The sequence below is a fragment of the Topomyia yanbarensis genome, chromosome 3, assembly GCF_030247195.1.
Source record: "Topomyia yanbarensis strain Yona2022 chromosome 3, ASM3024719v1, whole genome shotgun sequence".
NCBI lineage: Eukaryota > Metazoa > Arthropoda > Insecta > Diptera > Culicidae > Topomyia > Topomyia yanbarensis.
Window position 1 is genome coordinate 10,610,979 of NC_080672.1, and position 16,106 is coordinate 10,627,084.

Below are 16,106 nucleotides of genomic sequence, written 5' to 3' on the forward strand. Positions count from 1 at the left end.
CATTTCCAAATAGCCACCAGGTATTATCCGGAAATTTTCACTTTTACCTATATACACCATGTCTGAACTTTCGTCACTACGAGTAGAAATCATTCCGAATCTTACTACCCACTCGGGAAAAAAAATTGTTTCGCCGGCCCTGAAATTATTGATAAGTTATCAAATGATTGAATGATGTGTAGGACACCAAATCGTCGTTTTCTGACAACTGCTTCTAGGACAGATATACATGCAATCAAATGGGTTTGAAAACTTTTCAATTTATTCTTTTTTTTCAAGAAAATCAATCACCTTTTTATTTTTCTTCTGTATTTCCGGGATTTCCCGGAAAAATTATTATTTATTTCCCGAATTCCGGTAAGCTGAAACTGTTGGGAAATGAAAGCTCTATTAAACAGGTGGCAAACACAAGTTTTCCTACGCATACTACTAAGGGTTCAATTATCATGCATGCTCAAAAAAAGGTTTCTTGAGTCTTAACGAATCATTTCAACTTAGTGTGCTTCCTCCATGTAAATTATCGAAAAACCCCATACATATTTCGAACACCTTGGTCCGCTAGCTAGTCTTGTCCGGATTGATTGAATATTGGAGCAGAGGGTCAAAATTAAAAATTACATTGTATAACGAGATCTCACATCCCTAGTAACAATTTTAGTTTTATGATAGTTTTATAGCCCCTCAAAAAACTTACATTGCACTTGTAGCATGCTATAAAAATTCAATTGTTACTTGGAATGGCCCTGTGGAAGACATAGACATCATTGGAGTCGATCGCAGAGCAGTGGAAGAGTCGTTTGTGCATTTTAAAAGTGAGGCTGCGAGAATCGAAATAAAGCACATAGTTGCATGTAAAGAGTGTGACAGTCTAAATAGAGTTGGCTCCGAGGTGGAAATCGGTGGGTTACGGTATAACATTACTTAATGTATTCAGTAGAATATTAGGTTCGAATAATTTCATCCACATAAATTGGAATCAGACTAATGATGAGTTTTGTATAAATTGGCATAATAAATTGAAATCAAACTAACCCACTCAACTTATGTTCGTGGCAATGCATTCTAATCTGCATTTGAACAAATGCCTGACTGACTGAGAAGAGCAGACGCGAACCATAAATCGATCAACAATTCATTTAGCAGTGTACAGCACAGAATTGGTTCCGCCGAAGAACGACAACGCGCTGTGTGTAATGAAAGGTATCAGATTACGCTGATGATGCTGGACTCAATATGCTGGCACGGATCCTTCCGAGTCTACATACGGACCGGATTGGACAGCAAATGTGGTAGTTTGGTAATTCACTTACCTCTGCACTGCCAGTGCTAGCGTTAGCCAAATCGATGCTGTGTGGAACATGGCCGGTATGACCTGGAATTTCATAACAGAGAAGAACGTGCGTAGATTAATATCACTCCATTTGTGTTGTAGGGGAAAGTGTTGTACCGTTGTGTGTATGGTTTTATTAGTTAAAAAATCTTATGAATAGTATTTTGAATGAATTTCGAAAAATATCGATACACGGAGAACCAAAATTCAGCTCAGAAGCGAAAACCTTAGTTGATTTTCTGAATTCAATTAGTTAATATTTAGGACAACTAAGAAAATTCTCATTTTGCTGATTTTGATTAGTTGCTCTCGATCCTCCTGAATATAGCTAAAAAGCTAGTTGAAATTTCTGATTTTTCTGTTGATTTGGCGAGTAAAAAGATGCTGTCACTTTTAGCGGAGACACATTCTCCATCTTCTCAACTACAGTTTTTGCTGAATTTAGTACTATTTCCTGTTGGTTTCAACCAATATATCCTCTAAATTCAAAACTTTTTCGCTTTAAAATTAGCTATTTTTTAGTTGAATTCCTAATGCAAATATGCTAATTTTAGGAACTTGTTTTGTTATATCTAGTTTTTTCTTCAGTTCATTTCAACAAATGTCAGTTTTGAATTTAAACCATTCTGTTTAAAAATTTAAAATCTTTCGTATTTAAATTTAGTATGTCAATATTTTGAATGTAAAGCAGCTTTCGTTGAATGTAGCGTTGTTTCTAGTGATTTAAAAAAATATTCCCGCTTTTTAGACTTATGTTTCAACAAAGATTTTATTCCGTTGATAATCAAATTTCCACCAAGAAAATCGATTTCGAATTGTTTTAAAAACAGGAGTTACATTGTTTAAAATCAACAGTAAAAACATATAGGACTGAAACAAAGCTGTTGTTACCTATTAAAACGCAATCCGTTTATTGTTCGTTTAGTTATCAATTAAATTGTTTAACATCGTAACTAATGAGAAGAATAAGGGCTCATCTGCCATATATATAGTTTGGTCGAGTATGTATCCTCCGCACGAACATTGTTTATCCTCCGCACGAAACTATCAAAAAACATAAAACGTCCTTAATCGATGATATCGTTTATATTAAATCACATGAAGAACAAAAATTAGGTTCAAAAGTGAAAACCTTCAGATCATTCAAATGTTCCAAATTTTCCCAACGTCCATACACTGATAAAAATTTGTAATTTACTTATCAGCAGAACGAAAACTTGTCAGTTACATAAAATCCAAACGTTGATTCTATTTGCTTCAAACCAATTAACATTTATATGAAGAAGAAATGCTAATGTTACACAGCGCACACATACCTTCTATGTGTCAACTGGATAAACTATGTATACGGACACATAAGTTATATGTGCGTGTTGTTATAGAATCGGGGTTTATGTGTCATATAGTTATGAAACGTGAATGTAAGATTAATATTGCTTGTAAATTCACACATTAGGTTTATGTGCCAGCAAATAGTGTCTATATGCCTCCGCTAATTGCAAAAATCTACGTGTAAAATCAATAGGCATAACGCTTAAATTTTTTTAGTGTAGGTCCACTAAACATTCCATAGGATTCATTCCTATAGTTGGAAAATAAACTTTAGTCACGGGATCCCTACCTTGTACTCGTATGAATGCGCATAGTTTTCCAGGTGATCCAGCAAAAACCGGATCACCTACTGCGGAACGTGAATTTGTGAAATTACTCTATCGAATGTTTTTTGAAGATGAATAACCTGAATAACATTGCGCGTGGATTGTCCAGAGATGATTAGTTGCAACTACATATCGGATTGATCGAAATAAACTGACCGTATCAACAAGATTTGCTGAAAACAATAGAAATGTTTAGGAGAAATTGTAAATTTTGATTTGCTGAAATCAACTTACTCAAACTCAATCAGGAAAAGATCCGTATATATAGTGTCTCAACAGTATATGGAGGATTTTTTCTCTTTTTGTCTTATCTATTGATTTTAGTCGAGATTTCGAAAGCACTTGAAGCCTAAACTGTTTATTGAAAACCTGTAACATTTTACATTAGTTCGGGAACATATAAAACACAAAGGTCTTAGTTTTAAGGTACGCAAAGAGTGTGCATGTCTTTTTTTACTCGATTAACGCAAATAATCGATTAATTTCTAAAATAATCGGAAAATCAATAATCGATTACAAGCTTTTGAAATAATCGAGCAAATCGAGTAGCTACTATCAATTAATCGAGAGCATATTTAATGAAGGTTATGCGTTGAAAATGAAAGTCACAGAACAAAAAATATGACAAGACTTCTCCAAATTGTTCGAAATGTTTCTAGCGACCTTTTTTTGGTTGGCAAACTAAGATTTACTAAGTAAACGATTGTTGATTTTAATCGATTATCTTGGGCGATTAATCGAATGAATTAATCAAGCTCTCAAAAATCATTCGATTAACGGATAATCGATTATTTGTGAAAATCAGACATCATTGCAGAAAGTGAAGCCGAAAAAAGTCTACCTATCGAGCAAAATTAGAATTCAACTTTGCTACAGAGGTATCAGAGATGGATTCCAATTGTGCTCGATAGGTAGACTTTTTTGACTTCACTCTTTGCGCAACTGTTCGATAAAGATTGCCATAAAACACTGAAACCAAAACTTAGGAATGGGCGATGTCGATGCGATTTTTTCAAAATCATTTTATTGTCTCGAAACATCGATTTTTTGTGTCTGATCTTTCCCTCTAAGAACGGTTGGTTTCAAAATCGTCCAATGAAGGACGTTCGTTAGACCAATTCGGACAACGTCCAAATAACCGTTCAACAAACGGCCATCGTTGGATCCGTGTTGACCGTTTTTAAAACAATTTTTTGGACGTCTCAGTGGGTTACGGTCTGCATTTGGCAACATTGATTTTGTGAACTTGAAAATCGATTTTTCTTTTATAATTCCCATTGAAAAAGATTCGATTTTCTTGCAATCGATCCATTTATCTCGAAAAATCGATTTTTTTCATCCAATGTTTCTCGGTCCGATGTTTGACAGCATCGATTTTTATTAATCAAAAGTTCCAATCGTACCTAGAGTCTGTATATACCCAAAGAGTCACGAGTAGAGGATTTAACAACACAAAGACAATGTTTTAAATATAGACACGCGGAGAGAAAATAATAAATTTGACTGTACGGTTTACTAGAAGTTTTGTGTCAACATCAAGTGAATTGTAATTTAAATGAATGTGTGACAAATTCCATTTTTGCAGTATTTTACAAAATCAAGAAAAATTACACCGGAAACGCCTTGATATACGTTACTGAGTCTGTGTACATGTTTTTCGTTGCATTAGAGAGAATATTTTTCATACTATATCGGGCATGCAGTTGATGACTAAATTGGAACCGTTGTTTTTATGACTAAATTGGAATTTTTGGTTTCTCGATATAAGCATCATATCTGGCGCAACACGGTATATATTTTTTGTTTCCAGCAACTAGAATGTTCGTACAATAAAAGTTTAGTTTATCAAACCGTTACTTTTTTCAAGGTTTGTAGCAAATTAGGGATCATTCATAAACTACGTTACACAAATATTGCTCAAAATAGATTCCCCCTCCCCCATGTAATAAATTGTCACACATTTCTCTATCTCCTCTCTCCTATTACGTAGCTAATTCCATGAAACTATTTATTTTCAGTTAAAATATGTTACGTACCGTTCTAGCTTACTCCCTCTCTCACAATGTCACAATTTTGTCTTAGAACACCCCCTTCCCCCTTCTAAAAGCGTAATGTAATTTGGAAATGAGCTGGAAATGGGTAGACGAGTCCTTATTCATCTTATTTTTTCTTAAGCGTCCCCTACACGAGACAGAAATATTGTCAATAATTATATTGATAAGATTGCTTCAATCCATCAATCCCATTTAAATTTTACAGAATCGATATGTTCAAGACGACCTTGCACCATCAATGTATTGATCAATATATGATATATTGTCAACATCTCTACTCGTGTGGGGACACTAGGACCCTATTAGGAGAAACTTTGCCACTGCGACTACTATTCAGGTTTTCTTTTGTGGCCTATTTATCTCATTAGTCGGAATGTCACACTATTTCGATCGTAACTCGGCTTACTGATTAGTCTGTGCTTAAATAGACGTCAGTATCCTTGCCTCGTTCCTACACAGAAAAAAAAAATGTTGGTAAAAATAAGTTTTTCACTCTTAGCAAAAAACAACCAACACATACTCTTAGTTTAAAAATAAAACTTTTGTTTAGAGTACTATTCTTCATTTGCTTAAAAGGAAAACTTTTACTTTGATTATTATTCTTGATTAATTTAAAAGTTTTACTTTCAACCTAATAGTTGGCGTTGGTTGTTTTTTGCTAAGAGCGGAACACTTTTACTTTTACCAATATTTTTTTTTTCTGTGTGTAAGAAGAAGTAGTATTAAAAAATCTGGTTTGGAAAATGTAAAATGCTCGCGTTTGAGCGAAACAAAAAGTCGAGTGCAACGCAAACTCATCATCATACCATTTAACCCAATGCGTTGAATACAGCTAGCGGACACTACTCTAACTAATGTATTCAAATGGTGGTATCAATAAAGGAGCTAAGATGAATTAGGGCACAGTTACCCTTGCTTCCAATTGCCTTTCATTTCTCAAATATAGTTGACGTTAAATCCAAAATACACTTTGCGGAGAAACTCTGGATGAAACGTAAATCGCATAGTACATATCACAGCAGTAGATTGAAGACAAAACAAGTTATCTATATTTTTTTGTCTATTTATGTCTACATCCGAACGCAAAAAATGTCAGTCCGATAAGACTTGTACATAAATAGTAAACAAAGTACTAAGATAACGTCAATGCAGTTCCTTGCTTGGCATGTTGCATTTTTGAAAAGGTTAACTTATTTAGTTAAAATCTATTCGTCTCTCTTCATTCTCTCTGACTATTCCTAATTCTTCCCAGTTAAACACAGTCCGGAACTGGTTCGGAATTCTGAATGATTTCAGTTTGGATTTCAGCGCAAATGCAACAACCGATTCCAACTCCATCGGTTGTTGCATTTGAACTGGAATCCATACTCACTCCATGCAGAAATAGTGGGACTGGGTTCTGGTTTTTTCCCATCCCATCATCATTTATCATATAGAGACCTTGTAAAACATAAAACTGTTGTTTTATGCTGAATAATATAATATAATTATACATACCTACCTGTAAAAGTACAAAAGGATCAAGATTTAGTACGCCGTTTTATAGAATTTATTCCTTTAAAAGGAAAACGACAGCTAGTAAGTTTTAAGAAATGTTTAAGAAGATTGAGATGTAACGAGTGCCAGATTCATAACCAGGATACTTCTCTGCGTACACTAGTGGTGCGATGTGGCAAGACAATATAAATAGTAACTATAGCCAGATCTGGATCATCATTCCGTCTTACTGTAGTGTTGAGTCGATGCATGTTTTGCTTGAAATGTAAAAATGCAATAAAAGGAGTTAGGGTGAAGCAAGAAGAGCATTAGTGTCAGCGTCGGCGTTCGAATTCAAACTTGACCAACGACTTACTCTGTTGCGCAGATGAGAATCTAGAATAGAAAATAATCCGTATGATAAGAAAAGCGTCAGTACTATTTTAGGTGAGTTTGTTGCGGGATAACTCAGGCAATACTTGAAATCGGCGGAACGTCCGAAGGATATTATTGATTCTTGTAATAATTTCGTTGACCTCTACAGGTAACTTCAATTCATGATGAGTTTGAGGTGCCTGACTTCATAAGATGGTGTTGTCTCGACGGATTATTTAGCATGCACTATACTGCCGTTAGAAGCATAATTGTCCCATATGTATAGGGATTCCCATAGCACATGGGACAGTTATGCTTCTAGCGGCAGTATAATGGATTCACAGTTCCACATCTTTCGTTCAGAAGATTATTGCTTTAAGCACTATTTACACCTATCCGATCCGGGCCAGTGCCTGTTCAGTTCCGTACACGGACGCCAATATTCTTTCATACAACTCAAATGCAAGCATTCACACTTGTCCGGGACGGTACCGTACCGGACAAGTGTGAATGCTCGCATTTGATTTGTATGAAAGAATATTGGTGTCCATGCACGGAACTGAAACGGATCGGAAAGGTGTAAATTTGGCTTTAGTCTTGCGGATGCTGGAAAAGAATAATTCTTCATTGCCCAACAATCTATCTCATTGAAGTCAGCTTTGCCCATTGTTGATCTCGCTTATCTTGCCAGGGACGAAGAATTGAATGCCTCCCCCTTGCAGATGGTCCTTGTGCTTAATAATGTTGGTCAGGCACTTTGGGATCATTCGGAAATCGATTTGGAATTCTGACCGGTTTCTGTATGGATTCTAGCTCAAATCTGAAACCGATTAAGTGGGAATCAGTTGTTGCCTTCGAGCAAATACAATTAAAAAATTCATTGAATATTTCGATCCGGTTTCCAAATGGGTTTGACCGGGCGAAGAAGAGTAACCGAAATTAACCCGTTGGTTTCAATTGTCCAGGAATGAACTTACAAGCAGTGTTGAAGAAACCTAATGTCTTCGTATATTTCGCCTCCACCCAGCAAGCTTTGTCAGACATAGCAGGACCTGAGTTCTATGAGGACAGTTACTGTGCATTTGGCATGTGTAAAGATATTGAGAGTTGGCTTTTACTAATGCCGTTGTGCTGTGCGCTTTTCTATGTTTAGACTGATTGATTAATTGAGAAAATAATCATTACAAACATTTTTTTAGATGGAAAGCTGGGATGGATGGTATGTGAATGGGTAATTACTTCCAAGGGATGAAGTGAACCTTGAAGATCGCATGAAAAGGATGAGCCAAGGTCAGCAGGAAACTTTTGAAATAGCGGATCGAAAGAACTGTGGAGTGTTTCTGCGATACTATTGTTATGTCATATAGCAATAACGATTAATTATTTCTTGAAAAGCAAGGCCATAATAATTTTGGTTTTATGCAAGCCAAGCAACAGCATTTGCATATTAATTTTGATTCTAATTCACTGGTACTATTATCTTCCTAATGTTTACTATTGTGCCTGTGAAAGTTTTATATTTTTTGAACTCATTTTTATCGATATTCAATTTCATAACACCGAACAAATAATCCTACTACTTACTACTAAAATGGATGCATAATGCATGTAATATTAACTACATTAACTACTGTCGGTGCCATCAGTTATTTATGAGAATCATATTGCACTGCACCTAAACAACGTTTATGCGAAAAAGCAAGTTTTCAACAGCACCAACAAATTATTGTATGGGTTTAACTTAATTTGAAACGGACGTCTGCGTTTTAACACTGTTTCGTTAGTCGTTGTACTGAATTCTTACAGCACATCTACACAGCACAGAAATAACAGAAGAGCATTTTTCATCTTTTTAGTTGCAAATGCTATTTTACTTCCTGAATTCAACCATAAACAAAGTTGAAATCGCAAATTTCATGTTAGTTTTTGTTTTGCTGCCTTGTGTCCAGGATTTTATTCAGCTAAAACTTTCTTTTAAAAACAAGAAACATTTTTAGAAAAATATGAGTTGAATTTTAACAGAACAATTGGTTGTTTTTACAGTTTGATTGTTGAATTCAACTAATTCGAAAACAGAAACAGGATTTAGCACTAGAGCAAATTTTTGTCTTTCCGTGTACAATCATTTAATGCATCGATTGACTCTTTTTATAGTTTGTAAGCATGTTTTAGGAAAGTCTAATAAATTAAATTAGAATGTGGTATAAACTAACAATATAAATATAATAAATCAATATATTTATAAAACTTTACAAAACCTTCCGAAATATTTTAAGAATTAGAAAATATTTCAATTTAGAACGAAAAAAACAAAGGATTCCCCTATAGCAATGAACACCGACATAAAAGGAGCATCACTAGCAGCTGATTTCGTTTATTAGCACACTTCGACCCGGTTTCACCGGAATCCGATCGAGGCAATAAATCTAACTTGACTCATAGCTTTGTATCACATCATTCGCTTGTGTGTGCACGTATTCTATTAGAACAAATTCGATCAAACTGCTCCTTTGCTCTTGTGCTGTGCTGGGGCTCGTTCACGAACGAGACTAATAAGTGATTCGAGTTCCATAAGGCTGAAGCATTGCTAACTAATGGGCAGACTGGTCATAATCGCAAGTCGGTCTACTGTCAGTGCGTGGGAGGAATCTCTTGAAACGTTGGACTGATTTTCTATTATCGACGGAAACACTGTGTGTGCGTGTGTGCAGCAGAACGGTTGAGTTGATAAATTATGTTAAGTTGTCATCAATAATGTTGCAAGTACTTGCGTGCAATCGGAAGGGGATGAAGATGAATATCATTACTGTCATGTAAATTGAAAATGATGCGTGACGTTATGACTTATTATGTAGTTCGCACGTTATTCAACCAATGCCGATTATTACTTATTATTATTCATGTTTGCTCACTTCCATATGCTATACGTTGGCGTTTCGATGATTCCACTAATCCTGAATTTATAAGTTTCGGATCGCAAAAAAAATGACATCTTATGTAAAATATGTAATCCAGCCCCCTCTAATAGACGTTACAGCAAACCACTACAGAACGGAAAGGCCAAGGTTAACATCAAATGCCAGACGTTCTGGAAAGGAAATTCCAATATCACTTACTTCCCGCAGATTATTTTCACGCCGAAGACGTGCAAATGGCTGCCAGCAACTGACGACGATGTGCCGGTGGCCAAATACATATTAATGACGAGGCGAAAATTACCTTTTCTGCTGTCCCACGTGCCGCAGCAGATGCTGGCCGGATGGAACGCTTGAAACGTGTTTTAGCTGGCCAAACGAAAAAGGCGTAAGGGGAAAAATCTTGCTTGGTCATTTTTTTTGCTTTTGATACTTAGCATTTTAAACGTTGCCGTTTTGCCAGTGTGCCATGCACTGACGACCATTGATTCGAAGAAATTTCGGACAGATTACTCTTTTGAATTACTCTTTGTGTGGGATTTTGAAAAGAACTTGGTAAGTGACTCGCGAATCGATCGAATGAATCGACTGTTGAAAAAAAAGAGAGTGAGGCATGATTCTTTTTTTTAAGTTCTTCTCTGCTGTTGAGCGGCTTAAGGGAATGTATAATTACAACATTTAGTTCGGAATTTTCTTTGTAAAAGTTGCCTATTTATGCGTGCATTTACCGAAGCCAGCATGCGGCTTCAACGCCTCCCTCATTCATTGACTTCCAAGCTTACTGGAGTTTCACACCGAAACGCATACCTTCAGTTCAGAGGAACTATAAATTAATTCACAAACAAATGCATTTTTTTATATATATATATGAAGGAAAAATGCGGCGCTTTTTAAAATTTGAGAGCATAAATAAACTGCGTAATCCGTGTCTGATGTTTTTTCGCTCGAACCAGTACAGAAACAAATGTCAGTTTGACACTGAGATTGAATTTGAACCGAAAATAACTGAATGAATGCGCTGCACCGAACTAATGAAGAAGGATGACCCTAACAAGATGCTAGTACATGAAGTCAGTTAGCTGTGGACATGAATCACATAATAAAAATAAGCTCAAGATCAGAAGTCGTTTTTTTTCGAGTGAATCGGACACAAAAATTTATTAGTTATATCAGTTCTTGCTACAGTAGATTGTAATATCGATGAAAACGTAGCGTATTAGCGTGTTTAAAATACCTCTTGTAAGTAAATATTTGGCCACTACTCGGGTTCTTGTTTGCTCGGCGGACCTTTTTTTCAGGGCGGCCTAAGTGCCTCTACAGAATTTCGGATTTTCGTAATACTAAAAAAATGTAAACAAACAAATTAAATTAATAAATTTACCGACCGGGACTCCGACGGACGCAGCGGTCCTTTTCAATTAGCCAGGGAGGTGAGCAAGACTCTTTTGTTGGAACCTCCCTAGCGACGGTGACGAAATATCGTCGGATTCGCTTGCTTCCCGCAAGAAATCCCGGAAGACACCACAGTGCTCTTCCCAGGCGGAGCCGTTGTCCTACCTGCTTCCCTCTCCTTGGTTCATAACTGTAGAGGAGAGCAAGGCTCGTTCGGCTGATACAACGTTTAGATGATATACAACGAGAAGGGCGGATGCTCAGGATGTTTAACGATTAGCCGGTGAAGCGAATACTCCTCGGCACTTTGCTGTTCCACTTCGGCGATCCAACACCACTCTATTGAGTACCCGGGCCACGGGTTGGCACTTTTCGGCAGAACTTTTCACTGTCGCACGCGCGCACTAAACTATCTGTTATGGTGGCGGGAAACTGTCCCGAAAAAAAAAGATTTTTCCGTCACTTTCTGTCCAAAAACTCGATGGCTGCCTTCCGTACTCGACCGAAACAAACACCAAAAAACGCACCGCCGCATAGCTGTCATCGCTATGTGTAGGATAACCAGCACACTTATTGCAGCAAGAGGAGAGCGGTGGTCTAAATAAACCCTATGTTACGTATGTACAAATGTTTAACAAAAATACTACACCTATCTGAACTACCTAAATCGTTCACAAACAAAAATATATACAAAATTTAACGTAAAAAGCGAACGATCATATGGAACAGTGGTGAGCATAACTAACGTAAACAATACACTCTACGGAGAGAGTACGCATAAATAGGTATATTTCCACCCAGTGCTAAATTGTTACCCTGACGGGTTACACTCTTCAAAATAATTGTCAATTGTTTATAATTATTCGGGTTTTGCGTGGGTTTGTTTAGGATTTAATGTCAATGATTTCAACCAAAATTCTGATAGGCGTCATGAAAGCTCACTCGGCTTGATAGATCAAATTACTACATTGCTTTAATACATTGTCATCCTCCGAAAATAATTCGTTTCATTTGTTGCTTATTCTAGCCTACGTTTTCTTCTGATACAGAAAGTGGTGAAAAGTGTATAGAATGAAAATAAAATAAATTTAAAGAAATACATAGAATAACAACGGTATATGAAAAAATAAAAAGCAAAATGGAAAAATTAATGAAATAAAAAAAGATGGGTGGGTAATGTCTGCGACATAACCGGAGAGATGTAGAATACATAAGGAACACGTTCTTCAAATATGTTGATACTCATTGGAATTTTCGGACAAAAGGTGATTTGGGCGAGGAATATTTCAAATTATTCTTTACAAAAATGATGGTGGTCCTGAAAAGGACCAGTTTTGTTGGCGTTGTTGGCCTTGGTGAGGGAGATGGCTAACGATGAAATTAATTGTTAGCATGAGGAAGTCGCGTAGTACTGGCCAATGGAAGAACAGATAATAATTGATTCCTGAAAATCAATTTTTCTTTATTCATGTAAATTATACATACTTACAAATCTAACAGAAGATTCCTGATCATATTTCTGAATCATTAGTGCGAACATTGTGTAATTTGGTTAAGTACAATGAAAGTTACAAACTTTCCAAACTCGACCTTCTGTTCCTTCAGAAATATTGAAATGGGGTGTCTATATTAAACCGTTAGTCGTGGTCACAATAAAAAAAGATGGGTGGGTAATGTCTGTCACATAACCGGAGCGTCGTGATTTCAATTCGAGACGTTAATTTAAATCTAATAATATTCAACAGAATCACGTTTGAATGGGAAATTTTCAAATAATTCTCTATGGTAATAATGGTGGTTCTGAAAAGAACCTTTGGTATCGGCGTTGGTGTTGATGGTGATGCGCTGGATCGTTGGATATTTTTGGTATGATAGTTACGTGCCTGGCGAACTGTTTTGTAGCCTCGAACAAAACGACAAGACTGGCTTCTTCGGGTCCCATTACGGCTGAACTTTATAAGCTTAGCTCGACTTTGAAATCTTGCACAATCTCACGAATCAGACACTAGTAGGGCCATTTTGTTTGCTACTAGCACGGAGCTGCACAAAAAAACCATTTAATGCAGTTAGTTCACGGGGGCTGCCAAAAAGCTTGAATATAAGCATGCGACTTCAACGTTTCTCTTAAACACATGCAACAACACATTCGTTTTGGTAATACTGATAATAACAGTAGAAAGGAATGGAAAAGCAGTGCACGAAACGAGCGAGAGGATAATTTAAATTTTTGTTCCGTGTGCAAGCTACTTCTTTCCACACAACGTATTATGTTGCTTGTTGAAAATTTGCTACACACCTTAAAATGAAAGTTTCAGTTTAACTCTCACTAGAACACAATTGATTGGTCCTGAAAAGAACCGTTGCTTTTATTGTAATTTACGCCCACTCCCACAAACCGACCAAGTAGGCATCACTGGCTTCATTACGGCTGAGTTTTGTAAGCGTAGCTCGACTTTGAAGTAATACACAACCTTACGAACCAGACGCTGGAATGTTAGCCAGCGGATTAGTTGCTCCGTTGCCCTCTAGTTGGGGCGAAATACTAGCACGGCGACAGTTCCTGATCGGTAGTTGGTTGCGATGGGCCACCAGTAGCTGGGCACTTTTGCGGACCGTCATCATCGCCAACTGATTTCCTCCGGTGGACTGGCTGCTTGCTAGTGCTTGAACGAATACGAATGATGAGAAAAACCGACCGACCAATATTCATATATGAAAACACGAGAAAGCACTACTATCGCTCTCCCGCTCGTTTTCGTGCCATTCCTGTGCCTTTCCTTTCCGTTCGGCTACCAATACTAGCATAACCAAAACGAATATTCTGTCCTTCCATCGCCTTCAATTTAGTGGCCAGTGCTAGCAAACTTGCATGTTCAGTTTTTCAATAACAACATTTTCAATATTTTCAAAGAATGTTGCAGATTTGAAAAGAAGGAAGGAGAAGATTTTCACAAATTTAAATTCTTTTGTCTTATTTGTTAGCGCTGATAAAGGCTATTTAGTTTGCTACTAGCAAGGAGCTGCACAAACAAATCGATTTATGCAGTTAATCAACGGAGGCTGCCAAAAAGTTCGAATAAAAGCATGCGACTAGTGTACTTTGCATATTCTATATTTTATCAATACTAGAGAGGATCAATAAAATAATTCAAATTGTTATAGCAACATGCAATTGTGGCAACACTGGCCATGAGATGGTGGGAGAACGCGCACATTCGTTTTAGTTATGATTGTAGTAGCAGCAGAAAGGAATGGAAAAGCAGTGCACAAAAACGAGCGAGAGAGGATAATTTAAATTCTCTTTCTTTCTTTCCACACATCGTATTTCTTATATAGCTTTCTGAAAATTATTTGTTATACACCATAGAATGTAAATTTCAGTTTAACTCTTATTAGAACACAATTAATTGGTCCTGTAAAGAACCGTTTATTGTTTTATTGCGGGAGCATAATTCAGACGCACTCCCCGCGGACACGGTGAGCCCGTTTAACTCTTATTAGAACACAGATTAGTTTCTCTGTTGCCCTTTAGTTGGGGCGAAATTCTTGCAGGGCGACAGTTCCTGATCGGGTTGCGATGAGTCACCAGTAGCTGGGGCACTTTTTCCGACCGTCGTCATCGCCAACTTCTTTCCTTCGGTGGACTGGCTGCTTGCTAGTGCTTGAACGAATACGAATGATGAGAAAAACCGACCGACCAATATTCATATATGAACACACGAGAAAGCACTACTATCGCTCTCCCGCTCGTTTTCGTGCCATTCCTGTGCCTTTCCTTTCCGTTCGGCTACCAATACTAGCATAACCAAAACGAATATTCTGTCCTTCCATCGCCTTCAATTTAGTGGCCAGTGCTAGCAAACTTGCATGTTCAGTTTTTCAATAACAACATTTTCAATATTTTCAAAGAATGTTGCAGATTTGAAAAGAAGGAAGGAGAAGATTTTCACAAATTTAAATTCTTTTGTCTTATTTGTTAGCGCTGATAAAGGCTATTTAGTTTGCTACTAGCAAGGAGCTGCACAAACAAATCGATTTATGCAGTTAATCAACGGAGGCTGCCAAAAAGTTCGAATAAAAGCATGCGACTAGTGTACTTTGCATATTCTATATTTTATCAATACTAGAGAGGATCAATAAAATAATTCAAATTGTTATAGCAACATGCAATTGTGGCAACACTGGCCATGAGATGGTGGGAGAACGCGCACATTCGTTTTAGTTATGATTGTAGTAGCAGCAGAAAGGAATGGAAAAGCAGTGCACAAAAACGAGCGAGAGAGGATAATTTAAATTCTCTTTCTTTCTTTCCACACATCGTATTTCTTATATAGCTTTCTGAAAATTATTTGTTATACACCATAGAATGTAAATTTCAGTTTAACTCTTATTAGAACACAATTAATTGGTCCTGTAAAGAACCGTTTATTGTTTTATTGCGGGAGCATAATTCAGACGCACTCCCCGCGGACACGGTGAGCCCGTTTAACTCTTATTAGAACACAGATTAGTTTCTCTGTTGCCCTTTAGTTGGGGCGAAATTCTTGCAGGGCGACAGTTCCTGATCGGGTTGCGATGAGTCACCAGTAGCTGGGGCACTTTTTCCGACCGTCGTCATCGCCAACTTCTTTCCTTCGGTGGACTGGCTGCTTGCTAGTGCTTGAACGAATACGAATGATGAGAAAAACCGACCGACCAATATTCATATATGAACACACGAGAAAGCGCTACTATCGCTCTCGCTCGTTTTCGTGCCATTCCTGTGCCTTTCCTTTCCGTTCGGCTACCAATACTAGCATAACCAAAACGAATATTCTGTCTTTCCATCGCCTTCAATCTAGTGGCCAGTGCTAGCAAACTTGCATGTTCAGTTTTTCAATAACAACATTCAAACAATATTTTCAAA

General features: G+C 37.1%; 1 protein-coding gene and 1 long non-coding RNA gene across 2 annotated transcripts in view; both read right to left on the reverse strand.

The window, feature by feature from the left end:
• The window catches only part of LOC131693607 (sex peptide receptor), a 273,633-nt gene that overhangs the window by 80,675 nt on the left and 176,852 nt on the right, over positions 1-16,106 (reverse strand). Inside the window, exon 4 of the mRNA XM_058981540.1 lies at positions 1,311-1,372. Within this exon, the coding sequence (XP_058837523.1) occupies positions 1,311-1,372 (62 nt within the window). The remainder of the gene's footprint in view (positions 1-1,310; positions 1,373-16,106) is intronic.
• On the reverse strand, positions 2,239-3,355 carry LOC131693608 (uncharacterized). The gene is made up of 3 exons (XR_009306290.1): positions 3,223-3,355; positions 2,952-3,161; positions 2,239-2,374 (listed from the first exon to the last, which is right to left on the reverse strand). It is a non-coding gene; the product is annotated as an uncharacterized LOC131693608 (long non-coding RNA).